Source organism: Lolium rigidum, chromosome 7 (assembly GCF_022539505.1).
Source record: "Lolium rigidum isolate FL_2022 chromosome 7, APGP_CSIRO_Lrig_0.1, whole genome shotgun sequence".
Lineage (NCBI taxonomy): Eukaryota > Viridiplantae > Streptophyta > Magnoliopsida > Poales > Poaceae > Lolium > Lolium rigidum.
The window spans coordinates 117,598,018-117,619,186 of record NC_061514.1 but is presented as its reverse complement, the minus strand read 5'-3'; the positions used below and the strand labels follow the sequence as shown (position 1 = coordinate 117,619,186).

Genomic DNA, 21,169 nt, shown 5'->3' with positions numbered 1-21,169 from the left:
GCACGTTGAAGAATAAGTTTGGAGGATCACCCCTGTCTGTTTTGTTTACTTTTTATTTAGAATTTTGTCCAGTGAACAATTTTCTTCTCTGGAACGAAACACTATCACACATTTTCTTGCATGCATAGATATCGCATCACGGGCGCCGCTGCGCCAAACATGCCTAGTATTTTAGATTGGTAAATTGGGTACAGAAAGAGGAAAGAAGGTTTAGCAATCAATTTTTTTTTGCTCCGAGAGCATCCTAGAAAATTTAGCAATCCACTCGATGACATGTGGAGACCGGGGGCTACATGAGTCCATCGCTAACTAAGTGTCGCTCCACCTTAATTTTCTATGACCAGTTGCAAGCAAGACAGAGGGCAAATAGCTGTCGTTCACTTGGTTTAAAATGTATTAGTGTTGTCCAGAAGCGGAGCTAGGACCCGGAAACCCCGGGCAGCTACCCTGGCTCAGCACATAAAAAAACCGTTGAAGTTAAACAAGACATGAGACAGTGATTAGCATTTTATATGGGCAAATGGCCGTCGGCCAGATGTGTCACGGAGTTTGCACAGGCTCTACAAGTCAGCTGGCTCTGTCACTGGTGTTGTCCTTATGTACCCAACCAGGATAGGAAACATCTTCACCGTTTCTACCTACAAGAGCCTTGAACCTCGTCTTACTTCCTTGATCTTCCAAAAACTTAGCCATGGCTTCTGGTGTTGCGGTCTTTGCAGGCAAAGCTATAGCAACATCAGTGATCTCCTATATTATCAACAAAGCCTTTGACTATTTGAAGGATAACAAGACATCTGGAGGGTTGAAGAGTACAAAGGAGAGGCTAGAGAGAGTGCTTCCACAGATCCAGGTGGTGTTTGATGCCGTTGACACTGAGCCAATCAGAAATCAAAGTGAAGCTTTGGATGCATGGTTGTGGCAGCTTAGAGATGCTGTCGAGGAAGCTGAGGACGCACTTGATGACCTTGAATACTGCAAGCTTGAGGAGGAGGCAAAATTGCAAGATAACAAGGTGCGTGGCTCTCTCCATAAGTACAAGGGCAAGGTCATTCAACAGGTTAATCATGTATTCAACTCTGGGTCAATGAAGAGGCTGAGACGTTCTGTTATGACTTTAGATGAGGTTGCGGCAGGTGTAGACCGTTTTTTCCAGGTTCTCAATCACTTAGATAACGATAAGATGAAGAACCATAAACAAGATGTGGAATTCAAAAACTGGCGTCAGACAAGCTCACTGTCTGATGGCCTGCTGCTTGGCAGAGAGGAAGAGAGGAAAGTTGTAGTCGACTGGTTGACCAAGCCTGAAAGTGATGCAGTTGAACAAATTGTGAGCAATCTCGCTGTATTTTCTGTAATTGGTATAGGCGGAATGGGGAAGACGACACTTGCTCAAGTTATATGCAATATTAAAGAGGTCAAAGAGTACTTTGATTTCGTCATATGGGTTTGTGTTTCTCACAGTTTTGATATTGAGACACTAACAAAAAAGATCCTTGAAGACGTGACCGGAGAAGGAGCAACCATGATTGGTCTAAATGCGCTCCACAAGGCCCTCAAGGAGAAGTTGCAGTCCAAGAACTTTCTCCTTGTACTGGATGATGTGTGGAATGATGAGAGAGTTCATGATTGGGAGAAATTTTTGCGTCCATTGCGATATGGGAAGAAAGGAAGCAAGATACTGCTGACAACTCGAATGCAGTCCGTAGCTGATGTTGCTGCAAGAACAGTGCAGGGTGAATGCCAGTCTTTAAGACTGAGTGGAATGGAAGAAGCAGACCTCCTGCTTCTTTTGAACATGCATGCATTTTCTGGAGTTGATCCTGATGATTACAGGAACCTACAGCAGATCAGCAAGAAAATGGTAAGCAAGCTTAGTGGTTCTCCATTGGCAGCAAAAGTTCTTGGTGGATTGTTGAACAACAACATGGATAGTAGCACATGGAACAAAATTTTGGCATCAGGCGTTCATAATATACAACAGGGTAACGAAGGGATTATGGCAGTGTTAAAGTTAAGCTATCAACATTTACCTACACATCTGCAGGCGTGTTTCAGGTATTGCAGCTTATTTCAGAAATATTATGAGTTCACAAAGAAAGAATTGGTGCACTTATGGACGGGTGCAGGACTGATCCAACAACCGGTGGATGACATAATGCCAGAGGATATTGGATTGGGTTACTTAGTTACATTATCCAGAAAATCTTTTTTTGACATCAAATCAAGGCCTTGCCTTAGTCGTGCTATAAAAGGTAATTTATTTGATGAATATTACGAAGAAAGATTTGTGATGCATGATCTCTTACATGTCTTGGCCCAATCGGCATCAGTGAGTGAATGCACAAGAGTTGACCTAAACTTTCTAGGTAGTATTCCAAAAACAGTTCGTCATATACGCATTGAGATGATAAACCCTGCTGTTGTTGAGCAGATCTCTCATGCAAATAAACTGCGCACGCTACTTATGCATTTCGAAGACCAAGATGAGGCACTACAAGAGCACATCATCAGGAAAGTGTTGCGTGTAGCGAAAAGCTTACGGGTGTTATCCATAACAACAAACTCTCCATGTAAGCTTCCTAAGGCAGTGGGTGGTCTAATGCACCTTCGCTACTTATCTCTCATGTGGGGTCGAAAAAGGATGACACATTTCGGTTGGTTTCCCAAGCCTGTGTACAAGATTTATCATCTGCAAGTAATGAAGTTTGATAATCCCCAACTTACAGCTCCGGAGAAAAGAGAAATGGAGGGCGTGTGCAACCTGGTTAATTTACGCCATCTGCAACTATCTTACGGAATAATACCAATGATTCCTTATGTAGGAAAACTGACTTCTCTCGAGGAACTCCATAATTTCCGCATCAAACAAGATAGTGGTTACACTATTGGTGAACTAAAAAATCTGAAGAAGCTATGTCATTTATATGTTTCTGATCTTGACAAGGTAAAAAGTGCAGAAGAAGCTGCTGAAGTCATGTTGGATCAGAAAGAGAATCTGTTGGCAGTAAGGTTAGGTTGGTCCGCAAGCTCTTATAATTCAAGTGAGCGAAGCCAAGCTGAGATGGTTCTCGATAAACTACAACCACACTCCAATTCACATAAATTGAAGATTGACGGATATCCTGGATCTCGATCTCCATGTTGGCTCCAAACAGCGTTTATGCCTGGCCGGCACATTCTTGAGGGTGTAGTGGTTTTGCATGAGACGATCCATGAGCTTCATCGGAAGAAAATGGATGGGGTCTTGTTTAAAATAGACTTTGAAAAGGCTTATGATAAAGTGAAGTGGTCTTTTCTCCAACAAACTTTGCGTCTGAAAGGTTTTGACCAAAAGTGGTGTGACCTCATCACAAATTTTGTGGAGGGGGGTTCTGTAGGTGTTAAAGTCAATGACGACATTGGCCACTACTTTCAGACAAAAAAGGGCCTTCGCCAGGGAGACCCCCTATCCCCTCTTTTATTTAACATTATTGTTGATATGTTAGCCATCCTCATAGCACGGGCTAAAGAGGATGGGCAAGTTGGCAGCCTTATTCCTCATCTAGTTGAGGGTGGGGTTTCCATTCTTCAATATGCGGATGATACAATATTTTTCATGGAGCACAACCTCGACAAGGCAGTGAACATGAAACTAATTCTTTGTATCTTTGAACAGTTGTCCGGATTGAAAATAAATTTCCACAAAAGTGAGATATTTTGTTTTGGCAAGGCGGAAGATGAGGTGGATCAGTATAAAAGTATTTTTGGGTGTGAGGCCGGCTCCCTACCTTTTAAATACTTAGGCATACCAATTCACTATAGGAGGCTTTTGAATAAAGAATGGAACCCGAGTAGAGGACAGGTTTGAAAAGAAACTTGGTTGTCTGGCAAGGCAAGCTACTCTCATATGGAGATAGGCTAATCCTTATAAATTCGGTTTTGACAAGTTTACCTATGTTCATGCTATCTTTCCTTGAAATACCTAAAGGGGTATTGAAAAGGTTGGATTTTTACCGGTCTCGTTTTTTCTGGCAAAGTGATCAGTCTAAGCGAAAATACCGATTGACCAAGTGGAATATTATTTGTCGACCAAAGGATCAAGGGGGGCTAGGTATTGAGGTACTTGAGATAAAAAATAGGTATTAAGCAAATGGATTTTCAAATTACTTAATGAAGATGGTGTGTGGCAAGAACTGTTGCGAAAAAAGTACCTTTACAATAAAACGTTGTCACAAGTGACGGCGAGGCCGACAGACTCCCCTTTTTGGAAGGGCTTAATGAGAGTGAAAGATGACTTCTTCGAGAGAGGCTCTTTTGTTATTGGAAATGGCCATTTAACCAGATTTTGGGAGGATACTTGGTTGGGCCAAACTCCTCTGGCTGATCAATATCCTTCGTTGTATTCTATTGTTCGCCGAAGAAATGTCTTGGTGTCTCGATGTGTTAGCAAATAATCCTCTAAATGTTGAGTTCGAAGGATTTTATCCGATGCTAAATGGGATGCGTGGATCCATTTGGTTCAGCGTCTTTTATCTATTAATTTGAATGATGAAGAGGATAAGTTTGTTTGGAAGCTTTCTGATTTCGGCTCTTTCTCTGTCAAGTCTATGTATACGGATATTATGAATGGACATACGGTCTATTTGTAGAAGTATATATGGAAGCTTAAGGTACCACTAAAGATTAGAATTTTTTTGTGGTTCCTTCAACAAAAAGTGATTCTTACAAAAGATAATTTGTCAAAACGGAATTGGCATGGTTGTAAAAAATGCGCTTTTTGTGATCATGAGGAATCCATTAACCATTTATTTTTTGATTGTCCCTTTGCTCGTCTTGTTTGGAGGGTAGTTCATTTTACTTTTAATATTATCCCACCAACTAATTGTACAAATATGTTTGGTAATTGGTTGAATGGGATTGACAAAGTTACAAAGGCACGAATTCGAGTTGGAACTTGTGCTATTGTATGGTCTTTATGGAATTGCAGAAATGATATAATCTTTAACAAGAAAGGAACTGCTAATTTTTACAGAGTTATCCGTATGGCTACTCATTGGATCCACGAGTGGTCTTTCCTGTTGCCGGAGGCGCAACGGGCACATATGGATTCGGATGCACCCGTCCGGAGACGGTTGCACGGGATATCTTCAACCAGGTTGGCTGGCGGCTTACTAGACGAATACAAGATGCATAGGCGACTTGTTTTCTTTTTATTCCGCTGGCTGATTTATGTATCCACACTTTGTGATCCTTGAGCTGTAAACTCTAAACCTGATAACTTCGTAATAAAAATAGCTGTGTGCATCTATTGATGCAGAGGCTGGGGTTTTCTCCCCGTATCGAAAAATATATGTAATTGTGAAAGATTGCAGCATCTTCCACCACTTGGGCAGTTAGATTCTCTCCAGTATCTCTACATAATTAACTTGGCATCAGTAGAGTGTGTGGATTCTTCATTTTATGGAAATGACAAGCCTGCTGGACTGCAATACCTTAAGGTGCTAGAGATCGAGAGCATGCCAAAACTAGTGGAATGGGTTGGATCGGAGGGTGTGAACTTATTCCCCAGGCTTGACACGCTAATAGTGCGTAACTGCGAGGTGTTGAGAAGTCTGCCAAGTGTACCTATTAGTATTGAACATGTTGAGATCCATCGTGCTGGTTTACGGGCTATGCCAACATTTTTTGTGAGTTCTGATACAAATTCATCAGCAGCAGCATCATTGGACCTGGCTCTTTCGAAGCTCATGATTTTTCATTGCCAAAACCTGGAAACTTTATGGCAGGGGTGCTCTCTATCTGCAGTCGAAGAGTTGTCCATCCAACAATGCGCAAGCTTGTCGTGCCTGCCGGAGGATTCATTTGGTTCACTTTCCTCCCTAAAAACCCTTCAAATAGTGAAGTGCCCAAATTTGGTGACAGGAGAGATCAGGTTGCCCCCTACCGTGAAAACTATCACTTTAGGGTTGTGCGGTGATGCTGAAACACCACTACTTCATTCAATGAGAGGTCTTAACTTGCTGGAACGTTTGTTTTTAGATGGTTGTCTACTGGCACATCTCCCTTCAGAAGTGTTTGCATGTTTGGTAGGGTTAACTGATATGATGATTAGTGATTGTGCAATTACATCTCTTCCATCAGCTGAAGCCTTTGCAAAAATGAAAAATCTTATTAACATATGCATATGGGATTGCAAAGAGCTAGTTTCAATCAATGGGATCCAAGGGATTCCATCACTAATGTCATTGCAAATCAGCGGATGCAGCAAGATTACTGCAGACTCGTATGTTGAGATGGTGGATGACTCTACTGATTTTCCCGGCCTTGCTTTGAAGTTGGATGAGCTTGATATAGACAATCCGTCACTCTTGCTCAGAGAGCCACTGCGAAGCATCTCGTGTGTCAAGAAGCTTAGAATTGTTGGTGGCGCTGAACTGAGACACTTACCTGAGGAGTGGTTACTGCAAAACCAGGCACTTAAAGAACTAGAAGTGTCTGATGCTTCTCATCTGATATGCCTGGCCCCACAATTGGCAAATATGAGCTCCATGGAATCCTTCCATATATCCAATGCAAAATTGATCCAGAGTTTACCTGGCATGCCTATTTCTCTGAGGTATCTACAGATAAACAATTGCCACCCTGAGCTAAAGAAGAGGTGCAGAAAGAACGGCGGACCTGATTGGATGAAGATTGCACATATCTGTAACGTAAACATTAGCTAAGACATGCCAAAAGATTATGATGCATGAGCTGTAATATGATTTGCAAAAACATAGATCCAGGCAAGTATAGCTTGGCTTCCACGGTGTTTGGTGTAAATCAGTAAATAACCATGTGCATGCTTCCACTCTCCAAAAGATGCTCTATTTGGTATGTCCAAACTTTCGAATTCTTAGTCGCACTTTTGAATTTTCTCTTACATTCGTAGATTTGATGTTTGCAATAGATGTTCAGTTATGAAAAGCTTTTTACATAAAAATCAACCACTGCCCATTCCCTCTGATGATGAACACTTCAAAGCTGTCTTAAGTAAGCATAGTTAGAGAATGATATTCTTGGAAATTTAAATAATTCATGGGAACAGTTTCATTATTTAACCCGAATATATATCTTACTATTATTCTGTACTCAAAGTACACTGGTTTTTGCTACTATCATTTTCCTTTTGCTGCAGTGCTCTCAGCAGTAAAAATTGAGGGCTAACTCTATGCTTTTATATTTCATAGACCCTGATATAACCCTCTTTCTACATGATCTGATATAACTGTTAGGTCTTGACTTTGGTAGAGTGCCTGTGATATGGCACAATGACACATTCAGAATTTAACTCAGAATTGTACTTCATTTTATGAATTCAGTGGAAAGAGCTATGTCCATTTGATAAGTCCATAGCAATTGTTTTGCAAGGTATGCACTTAGGCCGAGCATCACAATATCTGCTGAAGTAGGATCTAAGCATAGTAGTTTTTTTAGAGCAACCTAAGCATAGTAGTTGGGATGTGGAGTGGCTGTACTTAAATTCGGAAGCATTTCTTATCTTTAAAGAAAAATAGCAGCTCCTTCTTGGTCTCCTCATTTTATAAACGAATATCCATTCAAATCCCTATTTCACATGACAGTTGTCTGAATCATTTTTGCTTTTGGAATAAAAAGGCTACGCGAGACTGAACCCTGAACAAGTCCGTGTGTCATCAATCTTTTGGAATAGATGCACGCTTCTCCCAAAAAAAAGTCTGAAGCCAGAATCTGACCGGCAAAGGAACAACATGCATCTCTCTGAAATTCTGAATTCCGTCATTGGACCACAGAGATCTCGATCGCCGCATGACAGAGTCCGCCGGAGCCGCCTCCCCACCCAACAGGCGGTGGAGCAGGACCGGCGTTTTCCCCGGTGGAGCCCCAGCTTGATTGAGACGTCGTCGGAGATAGTAGTCGCCGGCCGGTCGCAAGGAAAGGAAGCACGTACGTACGTACCGGTGGCAGTGGGATCCTTTGACTGGAGCGAGCGGCGACGACGACGTTTCCGTGCTTGCGCCCGTCGGACACAGGCGCCGGGCACGAGTGAGCCTCTGACCACGTCTTGGATCCTGCCGTGCCCGACCATGCCATTGCCACCCAGAGACGCATCACGCAAAAGGTTTCCTGCTCGATCTGTCACGTTTTTTCCCCGACACAAAACTGTCAACGGTATTGTCCTCCATGTCATGTTCTTTCCTTAAATTTTTGTCCAAAACATTGTTCCCAGTGGCATTTATTACTTGACTGAGATTTTTAAGTGTCACCCAACAGAGAAAAGTGCAAAAGTACAACTCACTCTAGTTTCGCTTTTCAGAAAGTGCAACCCGTTTTAAAAAAGCGTAACTAGATGCGAGTTACACTTTTCTCTAAATTGTGGCTACTTTTCTCGGATAATCGACACTTGAGTAAACCTTAGTTGTCTGAGATTTAGCAAAACCCTTCCGGTGCATTTCCTTCTTTGCACATTATTAGGCTTGGTTGGAAACGAAGGAGAAATGCTGGATATATGGTCTCGGAAAGAACAACTCCTTTCTACAATGTTAACCCAAGGAATTTCTATCTAATTTGCCATCTTATAATTTCTGAACTACGACAAAAAAAAAATATTTGAAGCAGCCAAACATGACTCTCCTCTACTTGTGTGACGGCCAACTCGGTTTACCATGACATCTCAACTATGTATATTATGAGGCCACCCCCAGAGATCATGGCCATTCATTCGTTGACCAATGCCAAAATTTAGAGGGAGGAGGGGTACACTCAAGAGTGGAATGTACCTAGAACTAGAATATATCTAGATATATCTATAATAGTGACAACTAATATGGATCGGAGGAAGTATTATCTTGCAGACCAACTGGGACGTGCGCTGATGTGCTAAAATAACTTTGTGTCTTGCCTTCTAGAAGGATTGCAACAAACTATATCTATTCAATGAAACAAAATGTAAAAATCTTTTGCGTTTTCTTGAAAAAAGTTCTTTTAACAAGATAATCAATTTATCTCTAAATGATTTCAAATCTTATTGATTTTTGATTTCAGTGAAGAGATGATCATATTTGGAGAATGGAAATGTCCTCCTTGATTTTGAGCAGAGAGCCAGAGGCGTGACCGTCACATGACAACTCATGTGCAATCCCCGCATAGACGCACAAATATCCAACTACGGCAACACTTTCGAACAACATTACCCTACCATCATTATAAAGGCTCTCCAAGTGTAGTGCTAATTTTTAACCATTTTAGAAGTATAATTTTTAACGGAGAGAAAACAGAGGAAACTGAGTGGTGCCAAATTTATTATCATATTTTTGTGTGAAAAACAAATAGAGAAACCCAAAAACAAAAGGGGAAGCAACTATTGTCGGAAATAAATATGGGCCGAATACGGTGAGGATAGGGAGTGATGCAGATATTCACCAGAACCAAGAACCATTAAATCATGCCAAAAATCTCAAACATTCAAGCGAATCAGCAAACTTGTTCCCTAATTTTAGCGTGTGATCGATTTAATAGGGAACATGGGAATGCTCGAACCGTGAATTAAAGCCTCCTTACAATACATGAAGGTATTGCATGGTCGCTCATTTTGGGATGACCCGCTTTGGAAGTTTGGTTTTTTTGAGAAACTAGTAGAAGCTCTGCCTTTTTATTACGTCCGCAAGCGTTGCAGCTATCAGCGCTGACCAATTTATGCACGATTTTTTGGAGGGCCACGATAAACCACCAACACTGGACCATCACAAATTCAGACGACAACGCCCGGCAAGGAAGGCCACGGGAGAGAAGGACGATGCCCGGCTCACAGAAGCATGCCATGCCGCCCAGCGGCAAGAGGCAAAGCAACACAAACAGCTGGAAGTTTGGCTTGACAGGGTCATGTACATCAAACCTAAAATGAAAACTCCATATTATCCGAAAACGGAAATTCTCTTTTCGTATCTGTTTCGCCGGAACGATGTTCTGTTTATTGTTTCCGTTTCTGCTAAAAAAGTTTTCGTTTTCATTTCCGTTTTGCAAATTTTTGTTTTCATTTTCGTTGTTTCGCAGAAAAGTGGGAAACTTTTTGCTCCATTTTCATATCTACTCATAACTCATCCTTCCTAAGCTTTTTTTGCATGCTATAATATCGGCAAATACACATTTCAAGATACATGTAGTGATACTGATTTTGAGTTGTATATGTTGATTTTTTTCATATAAATCTGATCAAAATTACTTTTCTCATTTAGGAAAAAAAATGATATTTACCTATTTTAGTAAGGAGGGGCTTCCTTTGAGAAATACTGCAGAATTATCCTTCTGGCTGTTATACTGTTCGTTCGGCTTATAGGGAGCTTATTCTGCATAGCCAGCAACAACAACAAGTTCATGATGAAATTTCTGAATCTTCAGCTGTGCAAAGTGGAGATTTATGGAAAAAAGTGTGGAAGCTTGGTGTAGTTCCAAAAGTGCGTGTTTTCTGGTGGCGGGTTCTTCGTGGAATCCTTCCCGATTATGGGACCCTGTCACGGCGGCATGTCATGGCTAATAGCACTTGCGGAATTTGCAAAGCAAAACCAGAAACACTATGGCATGCTCTTATTGAGTGTAGCCATGCTAAAATGTTTTGGGAGGCAGCTAAGACAATTCTCTGTTTGAAGTTGCCTCGCTTACACCCTGAAACATGGGCGCCTGATATTCCGTATGAGAGTTTCTTCGGTGAGAAGGAGAAGGCGATGATCATCACCTGTCATGTACCAGATTTGGACATCCAGAAATAATGTGACTCATGGCGAAAAGAGTTATGAACCTTCTAAAACAATGGAGTTTGTGAAGGAAACTATTCTAGCTTTGGAAATGCCTCAAGATCAATCAACTCTTAAGAGTCCTAGACCAGATTGTAAGTGGAAGGAGGCACCGAGTGGTATTGTAAAGTTTAACTCGGATGGTGCCATTCAGTCTTCGTCGGGTATGGCTGGAGTTGGCATTGTTGCACGTGCGGTGTTACGTTTTCGGAGGTGCGATGTGCAAAACTTATACGGGGGTTATGGATCCTCCGACTATTGAAGCGCTGGCCCCGAGAGATGCAGTTTTATATGCTCGTTGCTAGAGGTTTTGAAAGGGTGCAGTTTGAAGTGGACTGTCAAGTTTTGTGCAAACATTGGCGGGACAAACATAACAATCGATCTCTCGATTGGTCCTATTCTAGAGGAGATTTATGAGCATAGTTTAGGTTTTCAAACTTTTACTATTTCTCATGTTAGACGTGAGGCCAATATGTCGGCTCACTGTTGCGCTAAGTTTGCGTGTATACAGGGATGAGAATAGGTCTTGGGATGTAGAACCGCCGGACTTTTTAGAGCACGAGTCTTATGACTGATTGTAATCCGGACTAAAGCAGTAGGTTTTCCGACGCACTCTTTTCCTTCCGAGTGCAGAAGGGGCTGGAAGGTTTTTAATGAGGCGGGCCTACTTGCTTATTATAGTAATATATTGTTATTCAAAAAAAAAAAAAGACTTAGCACGAGAAAAACGTGCCCGCGCATTAGAAATCGGATTTCGTCCAAGCCCAGCTAGAAATCCTCGCTTCTATTTAACCACAGGCAGGCGGCTCACTCTTCTTCGCCCCCGTTCCCGACTCCTTCCTTCCTTCCCACAGGCCAAACCTCCTCTCAGCCCCCCTCGCCTCGCCGATATGGCCTCCTCCCACCTCGCCGCCGCCTCTTCACCGGCGGCAACCGCGACTGCGCTGCGTTCCTGCGCGACACACCCCGCCGCCTCTTTCGCGCGCCTCCCGGCGACCCTCCGTACGAATCTCTCCATCTCGTTTCTTGCCCTCCCTTTCGTTGAGGATCTGCCGCGCGCATCTTGGGTTGATTGGAATCTTACCCTGCAGGTTCTGAGTACGCTGGGCTGGCCCTCAGTGGTAGGAGGGCGGTGGCCCCGGTGGTCGTCGCCGCTGGCCCGGCCGCGGCGGCGCCGGCGGCCGACCTGGACGGCCGCCCGGCCGCGGCGAAGCAGCCTATCATCGTGATCGATAACTACGATAGTTTTACCTACAACCTGTGCCAGGTATATGGTTTTGGCTGTTTTCGTGGCCTATTCGCATTCAGACTGCTTGTGGTACCATCTGTATCTGTATGTGGGATTTTTTTTTTGTATGGGAGATGAGTGGCAACTACAGGGTCCAATACTGATATAACGTTTCAATGTTCATAGAGTTATTTTTCCTCCATTGGAATTTTCTTTTATGTTATCAATCCCTTTTTGGGAACCGAAGTCAGCATGCTCCGATTCTCAGTTGGATCAGGTTCTTTTTCCAGTAAAAAAAAGGAGGTCCTTAAAAAAACTTACATCCACCATTGCCTTCAAATACTTGTTTGTTTTAAGGAATTCAGATATATATGATGTCTGGCACAACAATATATCTGGATATAGCAACCTTCTGATGTTCGATTGGTCTTCTTTTAGGGCCTGTTTGGTTTTAGCCCCGTCAAGCCCTGCCAATATTGGCTGACCAATTTTTTGGCGTGGGAATCGGCCGCCCACACTTTGCCCGCGAATTGGCGTGAAATACACTGTGCGTGGGCAGTGTAGGCCGGCTAGCCAATTATTTGGTCTCCAACCAAACTCAGCTGAAGGGTCATCGGCTTGCCAACTATTTGGCAGGGCAAGCTTTGGCATAGAACCAAACAGACCCTTAGAAATGAACTGCTTTCGTATGGTTGAAGTAATGTCCTGACAACACTTGGTGATTGATTTAGGTTGTTTTTTCCAGTCCTGTTTGCGCTAAGATCAAATCATGTAATTGGTGTCCTTGCTTGCAGGGCTTGAATGAATGCATTTCTACATTTGAGAAGTAAAATGAATCTGCTGAGTAGTTTTCTATATTTGAGAATTAACAGGGATCTGTTAAATATTTTACTGCATATAAGAAGATGAATGTGTGAAACATGCTGTTAATGTCTAGCTGCACTAAGAAAATCTTAATAGCGACTAATAATCTTCTGACAACCAAACTCGCAAGAGAATATTCTACAGTATTAGAAATGCAAAACAGGATCCTCAAAAATCTATTCTCAAAGAAACAATTTTCCATTTCAAAATGCAGACCCGGAGCAGCCGTAGTATTCTTTAGCATTCCTTGGCTGGAAGATCCTATATAGAATAACTAATACAAGATTTGGTCAGCAACTCACCTGTCAAATTCTGTGTCTATTTCTGTTGAATGTCTTCAAGTGATCATTTTCGTTTTTGAAGTATTTTCCATTTAGAATGGTTCAGAAAATCTTCTCGAAACCAGGATTTAACATACTCCCTGCCTAGATATATCCGAATTTAGACAAATCTGAGACATCCTTTTTGGGACAGAGGGAGTATATGATTTAAACTGCATAGCCAAATTAGATCAGAATGGCTTGTTAATATGTAACACAAACCACTAAATTATTTTTTTTAGGATTTTTTGTATCTTAATTAGAGCACCCAAGTTAAGCATGATACGTATTTCCCTCTTTTTAAGAGTGTTAGTGATATGCAGTTGCGAAAAAATGTATTTCTATAAGTAATGCTTTTGCATGATTCAGCATGTTGTCTCCTAGTTTTAATTGGCATAGACAAATTATCGTACTAGGTAAAGATACTGCAAATAAAAAAAAGTTTCGATGCCAGAACGGCACTAGTTTTTTTTCAGAAGCATGTGCTTATGAGATGGTTGAAGCTATGTTTTTCACCTTTATTTTAATATCACATGAACAAATGTTATGCGAAAAGTATGTGTTGCTGATATTGAGTGTTTCATGTAGTATATGGGAGAGCTTGGGTTAAATTTTGAGGTGTATCGTAATGATGAACTTACCATAGAGGATGTAAAGAGGTATAGTTCTCTGAGCACATGTTCCATTATGATTTAGTTTCTTTCTGTTCCAACTATAATGGCAATGACATATTATAGCTTTGCTGATGATGTTCCTTTCTTTAATTTTCTACAGGATGAACCCGCGAGGAATACTTATTTCTCCAGGGCCTGGTAAGTTCCTCTTATTGAATCTCATGACAGATTAAGTTTCTGAGCATAACAGATCCATTCATGTTTCTTCTTTAGGTGAACCACAAGATTCAGGTATATCACTGCAGACTGTTCTGGAACTCGGGCCAACCATCCCAATATTCGGTGTTTGCATGGGTCTGCAATGCATTGGGGAGGCTTTTGGAGGTTGGACTTATCTCAATGGACCCAAAGTTTTCCATAACTTGTGCTCTGGTCTTGCTGACTTCTTTTTGTATATGATTATACAGGGAAGATTATCCGTGTTCCTTCTGGTGTGATGCATGGAAAAAGCTCTCCAGTTTACTATGACGAGGTTGTAGGGAAAGACCTATTTGAAGGCTTAGCAAAGTATGATTTCTCAACCATTTAGTCAGCCATGGATTGTTCATTTCTAGCTTACTTTACATGACAGTCAACTGACACTGGTATTGAAACATTGAACTGCTCACATATTGTGATTGGTTCTGTTTCTTTGGTAAACAGGAAGGCTTTTGTACTTTATTCACCTCTTCAGAGCATTGTTTGCCCTGAAAAATTCTGTAAAATATGCCATGGAACGGCTGAGCCAATTTTTCAGTAGATTCCGTTTGCATTGATGATAGTATGCTAGTCTGGAGTAGTTAATTGTAGTCAGGGACATTTGTTCTGTTTGTTTTCATATTCACTCTCTGGCACTTAACCAAAGTGAGTTTTTGATTTGACATGATCCTCAATGAACAGCCCATTTACCGCTGCAAGATACCATAGCTTGGTCATTGAGAAGGAAAGCTTCCCACACGATGCCCTGGAAATCACAGCATGGACTGAAGATGGACTTGTAATGGCTGCTCGCCATAAGAAGTACAAGCACATCCAGGTATTACTCAACTCCATGTTTCGCAGCACATCATTTGTCGTGCAGGCACAATTCATACATGAGGTGTTCTCCCGTAGTTCTCGCTAGTACTAACTCTATGGGTAACTCTTTCAGGGGGTCCAGTTCCACCCAGAGAGCATCATCACCCCTGAAGGTAAAAGGATCATTCTCAACTTCGCAAGATACGTCGAAGAGTTTGAGAAGCAGAGCTCCGAGGGGAAGTAGAGGATCTGAGAAGCAGCGCACTTAGGAGAACTAGTGGGCTAGAGGCTATTGTTGATAGATCAGGCAGGCAGGAAGAGGGGCCTAAGCCGAGCAGATTCACACAAAGGAATGAAGGAAAAGGAGCTGTCCATTGCTATTCGTTTGGTTCATTGTAGCATATCATTGTGGTTCGTGATCTCTAATAAACAATCAACGTGTGCATCATCGTGGTGATATTTTGTCAAATAATAAATTAGTGGGAGCTGAGTCTGCTTTTAACTTTTTTGGCTGGTTTCATGCCTTGCAAACGTTGAGCAAATAGCAAACTGTGGGTCACTTCAGAGTTGGCTATTTGTTGCTCTGAGAAGGATTCACTGTGTACTCCCACAGTCCCATGTGGCTGCTACGGTTCATGCCTTGCCATCTCGCAGAATAATCTGTAACGATCACTCAACTACAACGCCACGAGGTAGTTGTGCGAGTTCACAACTAACACTCCTACCCCTAGCCGACTCCAACTTTCAGATCAACACCATGGAACGTCAAAATGGTCGAAAGAAAGAAAAAATAGAGGCAGGAACGACGTAATGTCAAAACTGAAACACTAACGGTACATATAGACCATATACTGCCTCCAATCCGATTTAATCAACACGGACACTACCTATGTACTTTACATGCTAGCGTTGTCTCAGCTCCGCGTCAATCTAATCAGAACGGAGGAAGTACATTATAGTATGGATGTGACAAAAATCATCATGCTACTTACTTTATGTTCTCTAGGTAAAGAGTTGGAACGCAAATTAAATACGCTGTTGCTGCCGAAAACTCATAGATGAACCGCCGGGCATATGAGCCGGCCGCATCCAAGGCTGATAGCAACTAAGGATTCGTGCAAGTTCATGGACCACACACCCTTATAAACTCGTAATGACCGCATGTTGCTCGTATAAGCTACTTTGTACGCATGCTCTAGCTGGTCCATGGCCGACAGGTTCTGCAGATCGCCTGTTCGTACCCATGGAAGCAGTTGACCGTTGTGTGATGGGCCAGCGCCAGTGCACTGTATAACGGCCGGCAACTTCCATTTTTTACCGTCGAGCACTACTTAAGCAGGGGACGAGGAGGTAGGAGAACAGTGCAAGGTGCCCACCAATTCCGGCCCTGAGAGATCCCCTAACCGGAAGGATACCCAACATCGCAGCCGTACACACTGCTTGCATGTGTCGTAGTTCATCCGCGATGTCTCAGTCTTCTTCCACCGCAGCTTATTACAGGGATGGATCTGATGCAAGGATGCGCCGACTGCAACAACCCCCTACTGATTCGCTCCTCGAAACCTCATCGGACATCATGGGGGCTGTACTCAGTTGTGTGTTGATGGCCGTGATTTAGGCTAACGAACGGCGGCCGCGGTAGTAGGCCGGAACAGGGGCGTATGGGGGGCGGTTGGTGGTTCAGGAAGAAGGAATTGTGGGAGATCGAGAGAGAGAGGGTCGGGAACACAGGCGTAGTTATGGTGCGTTCCAGTACTGAAGATTGTAACTTTAGTTTTTACCAGCAGACAGGTACTGGTTGTCCGAGCTGCCTGAGTGTCAGGCACCAGCCTTTCCGCCATCAAACCTCGTACGACCCCACTATGTGTAGGCGTACATCATGCGTATTCTGTCAGGCACAAGCATAAACAATTCCTTGCAGTTTCATTTCATGCCCTCACCAGGATGCATAACGTGTGGCTGGATATCCAAGTTCATATGCCGGCCGGTTCATTCTATTCACTTGCGCGTGCTGCCGATGAGCAAGACGATGTAGCGAAGAGCTCTGAAACGACCATAACGACTAACGAGTAGGAACGTCCACTGCCGCAGGTGCCCGCCGGTCTGCTGCGCGAGCAAGTCGGTGCCGGTGACGATGCACGTCATGGCCGTCATAATGGTGCCAACGGATGGCGCCAAGCACCGTAATCTCGACGGCCGCGGATTGGCGTCCCGTTGAACATCAAGTTCCTCGAGCAAAGCACCTCATCGCGTCGCCAAACATGTTCCGTAGAGTAGAGCTTCGTGCGGGCACTTCACAAGTGATATGTGGTGTCCTTGTATCTATACACAGGCTCAAAACATGACACATCAAAATTAAGCTCTAAGTAAATAATCCTTGGTTATACTTACTGACACAAAAGGTTGACTTACTTAGTCATTAAACATTTGTTGCAAACAGAAGAAGAAGAATAAGTAGGCATCAAATTTTCTTCTTGGCGTTGCGGTGCGGCTACACCTCCGTGAGGTTGGATCCCAGACACTAGTTACCATTGTGATGCTTTTCAACCGGGTCCTTGGAGGTACATTTTCCCTCCATCAACGAGGTGTGTGTGTTTGGTTCAAGCAGCATCGATGTGGGATCATCGGGCATGCTACCAACCCATCGATTCATGTCCTTGTATTGGTCGAGGTATCAATGAGGTTGGTGAGGACACACATTGCAAACTTGACATTGGCGACAATGAGGTTGATCGCGGACAAGTCCATTGCTAGTGCGCATCCGATAGTCGTAAACCAATACCACTTACTACACCACCGCAGACAGAAATATCATGAACCTAGTACCTGCCATAAATTGCACCAACACAATCAACGTGAGGAAGGTGAACGATGCACTCGCTGAGTGTTGTCGAAGAAGGTGGTGACTTTTAACGCCATATACAAACATAACACTATGTTATAGGATCGATGAAATTTGGTTGTCTCCAATATCTCATGGTTAACATATTTGAGTATGATAGATTAATGGCACAACGTCAAACACACTTGGCAGCTTTACATAATGCCATAGTATATATACTACACCAGCCACAAGATAAAGTTTGGCATGCCATTTCCATGTGTGGAACATTTTGGGTGTGATTCTAAGAGTGATTTGATCATTGTATCATGATACAATGGTACATTCAAATGTAGTTTGTGTCAAAGTATTGTTCTGCTCATTGTCATGCTCATTGTGTGTGGGTGTGAAAGAACACAAAATTTATCACGCGGACCAACATGAGCCTAATCAAGCAACATGCAAACTTAAGGAGATCTTTCAAAATTGACCAGGCTTCAATACTGGCCAAATATACAGGTACCATTATTGGATGGTAGAGAGGTGATTGCATCTCAAATCTACAAAAGGATTAAACCTTAGGTTTAACTCTTTACATTAGCCCATTAAGTTGAATAGTTCTTGTTGACGAATAACTTGTCCTGAATTTTTCAATCACGGTACACGACACGCTAGTGCATGGAAAATACTTATCCATACCACCTGCTCAAGTGTGCCGAGCACAACCAAAGTAAACTACCGCTGATGATGTCGAGTGCCATTAGTGCCACGCAATGCGACACTAGCTTGTCCTACACGGCTACATCCTGTGCCAGGTATATGGTTTCACATTTGTGGCTCTTCAAGTAAACTGACTATTTTTGACATATTAGCACGATAGCACCCAATGTAGGAATTCATCTTGATTTATTAACCTTTTGATGTTCCAACAAAGTCCTCTTTTAGAAAAGAATTGTTTTCGTAGTGGTTGAAGTACTATAAGTCCGAGAGAAGTCAAATTCACCCCCCTAAACTCGTCTCAAAGTTCAGATTACAACCCTCAACTTTAATTTGGTTCAACTTTCAACCCTAAACTCTAAAGCCCGTTCAGAATTACCCTTGGTACTGTCTTAAGCTTATTTTCTTGTCACGTAATGTATTGTATTGGTAAGTGCGTACATGTATTGTATTGGCAATATGGATAGAGAAAGGGCACAATATATGGAGAGAGAGAGAAAGTACATGTACCATATATGTTGATGAGTATATAGGAAGGAAAAACGGCTAACTGGCGAGGAAAACCGGTTTAAAACATGTCAAAAAGGGTAGAACGTTCAGTTTCGAACGTTTTTAACAATTCAAGGTTGAAAATTGAACCAAAGTAAAGTTGAGGTTGTAATATGAACTTCGAGACAAGTTTAGGGGGGTAAGTTGGACTTCTCTCTATAAGTCCTGGTTGATTTAGGCACAGTCATTTGTGTTTTCACTAAGATCAAATCATGTAACAGATGCCCTCGTTAGAAGGGCTTACATTAATGTAATTCCATATTTGAGATGTAACTTGAATTTGCTAAATAGTTTTGTTTTGAGACGTTACATCAACAGTGAAACATGCTGGTAATGTCTAGTTATGGTAAAGTAAAACAGCGAGGTTCTTTCTGGTGAGACCAACCCATCCAAATTCAATTCCCAGACTTCACATGTGTGGTTACATTTATCTAGATTTAATTCAGGTAATCCAAGTTGTTCGTTTAGTGGAAATTAGGCTAAAGATGAACTTGCCACAAAAAGTACAAGCACAAGCATATCCAGGCATTACTCAACTATGTGTTTCACAGCACACCATGTGTCGCTTAGGTAAAAGTCATCCATGAGGTGTTCTCCTTTAGTTCTTGCTAGTGCTAATTCTACGCGTAACTCTTTCAGGGGGTCCAGTTTCACCCAGAGAACATCATCACCTCTAAGCAAAATAATCATTCTCAACTTTGGGAGATCCGTTGAAAAGGGCTAAGCTCTGACAAAGTAATTCTCTTGTTAATTTATGTTAGAGATATATTTGGTATAGGTATATTTGGTAGTATATGATTTGTAATCTCTACCTACCATATCTCTAGGAGAGCTATTTTAGCCTCCAAGTTTGTACCACTATATATACTCGTCCGAGAGGTACAACACCCAACATATTCCGCATATCTCTCTATCCTTCTACATGGTATCAGAGGATTTCGTTCCTCAACCTAGTTTCTAAACACGCTTCCGCCGCGCCGCCCCCGGGGAGATCGATCTCTATGATCTCCATCGGGGGGCCGCGCATCTCTAGCGCACGTGCGGCGGCGCCACGGCCCGAGGGGCCGGCGTAGCTGCAGGGCGGTCGGTGCAGCGGCGGGAGACCACCAGCGACGTACCCGCCTCGGAAGGCGCGTCGGAGGCCGATAGCGTGGACCAAAGGTGGCGGCGCTGCAGCCACGCCGGCCCCTCAGGCCGTGACGTCACTGCACACAGTCTACTTCGCCGTTCCCCACGCACCGACGTTCCAGGCTACTACCGCGCCGCCCCTTCGGCGCGGGTCGCCTCCGTTCGCGCACGGTCTTCGTCACGCCGCCGGGTCTTCCTCGCCTACTTCGTGTACCGCCGTCGCGCCTCCACCCCCGGTCGCCGCTGGGCTCGCCAACCACTCCAGGTCGCGCTGGGCTCGCCGACCACCGCAATGCCCGTCTAGGCGTCAGCATGACCACCCCAGGTCACCGCTGGGTTAGCCGCCTTCTACGTCTTCGTACACTACAGCTTTGCCGCCAGCGTCCTCGTCTCTTCCCCGACTATGCCACCTGCTCCTCTACTCCGACACCCGTCATCGACCCCTCCTCTGCTTGTCTACTCCGACATGGCGCGCACTTTGTACTGTTCCCTTCCCCCGCACGCCCGGTACTGGCAACACCGGCACGTGCCTTCGTCTCCGACGTGTCCCCGGGCCTGGCAAGCTCGGACCGGCGCCTCGTCTTCATCGGCTTCGACGACGTCTTCATCCGCATTGCCTCTACGTCTGCCTCGACCGCGTCACCGACGAGTTCTTCTATGCGTACTTGGTTTTGGCAAAACCAGAGTATGCCTTCGTCCCCGACGTGCGCCTGGTTCTGGCAAAACTATGGTTGCACTTCGTCCTCGACGGCTCAGACTGCATCGACTTCGGCATCGACCATCTCCACGACTGCCTCGGCGCGTCTCCGTTACTCTCATCGCACACCACCTCGCTTGTGGCTACATCGACACCGGCACCCGGCCACGACATCGACCACGGCAATCCCTCGCGCGGCTACCTCGACCAAAGTTGCAGCACTCACATGCTCTCGGCTACCTCGACATCGGCACAAAGGGCTATCACCTCACATGAGCACCTCGGCTTCTTCTACAGTCCAAGCATCCGTGACGCGACATCGTCCACGACGCTCACACTACGACTGCGGGGGAGTGTCAGCCCGTTGGTTCCTACCTTCGGCTTCTCT

At 43.7% G+C, this 21,169-nt stretch overlaps 2 protein-coding genes across 2 annotated transcripts; both read left to right on the top strand.

The window, feature by feature from the left end:
- Nucleotides 1–691: 691 nt before the first annotated feature.
- On the top strand, nucleotides 692–6,704 carry LOC124671890 (disease resistance protein RGA2-like). Its single transcript, XM_047208211.1, has 2 exons — nucleotides 692–3,156; nucleotides 5,297–6,704. The coding sequence occupies exons 1-2, from the start codon at nucleotides 692–694 to the stop codon at nucleotides 6,702–6,704; spliced, it is 3,873 nt and encodes a 1,290-aa protein (XP_047064167.1).
- A 4,958-nt stretch (nucleotides 6,705–11,662) lies between these two features.
- On the top strand, nucleotides 11,663–15,371 carry LOC124673702 (anthranilate synthase beta subunit 1, chloroplastic-like). The gene is made up of 8 exons (XM_047209728.1): nucleotides 11,663–11,789; nucleotides 11,879–12,054; nucleotides 13,788–13,858; nucleotides 13,974–14,011; nucleotides 14,087–14,197; nucleotides 14,281–14,380; nucleotides 14,753–14,888; nucleotides 15,003–15,371. Exons 1-8 carry the CDS (start codon nucleotides 11,678–11,680, stop codon nucleotides 15,111–15,113), a joined length of 855 nt encoding a protein of 284 aa, XP_047065684.1. The 5' UTR covers nucleotides 11,663–11,677; the 3' UTR covers nucleotides 15,114–15,371.
- Nucleotides 15,372–21,169: the final 5,798 nt, after the last annotated feature.

Bases quoted from the DNA above. Each gene is read 5' to 3' on its own strand.
- LOC124673702 (XM_047209728.1), top strand. From the start codon at position 11,678: ATGGCCTCCTCCCACCTCGCCGCCGCCTCTTCACCGGCGGCAACCGCG. The intron at 13,859-13,973 runs GTATAGTTCTCT...AATTTTCTACAG, and splicing joins ACCATAGAGGATGTAAAGAG to GATGAACCCGCGAGGAATAC. The intron at 14,381-14,752 runs GTATGATTTCTC...CTCAATGAACAG, and splicing joins CTATTTGAAGGCTTAGCAAA to CCCATTTACCGCTGCAAGAT.
- LOC124671890 (XM_047208211.1), top strand. From the start codon at position 692: ATGGCTTCTGGTGTTGCGGTCTTTGCAGGCAAAGCTATAGCAACATCA. The intron at 3,157-5,296 runs GTTTATGCCTGG...CTATTGATGCAG, and splicing joins CCATGTTGGCTCCAAACAGC to AGGCTGGGGTTTTCTCCCCG.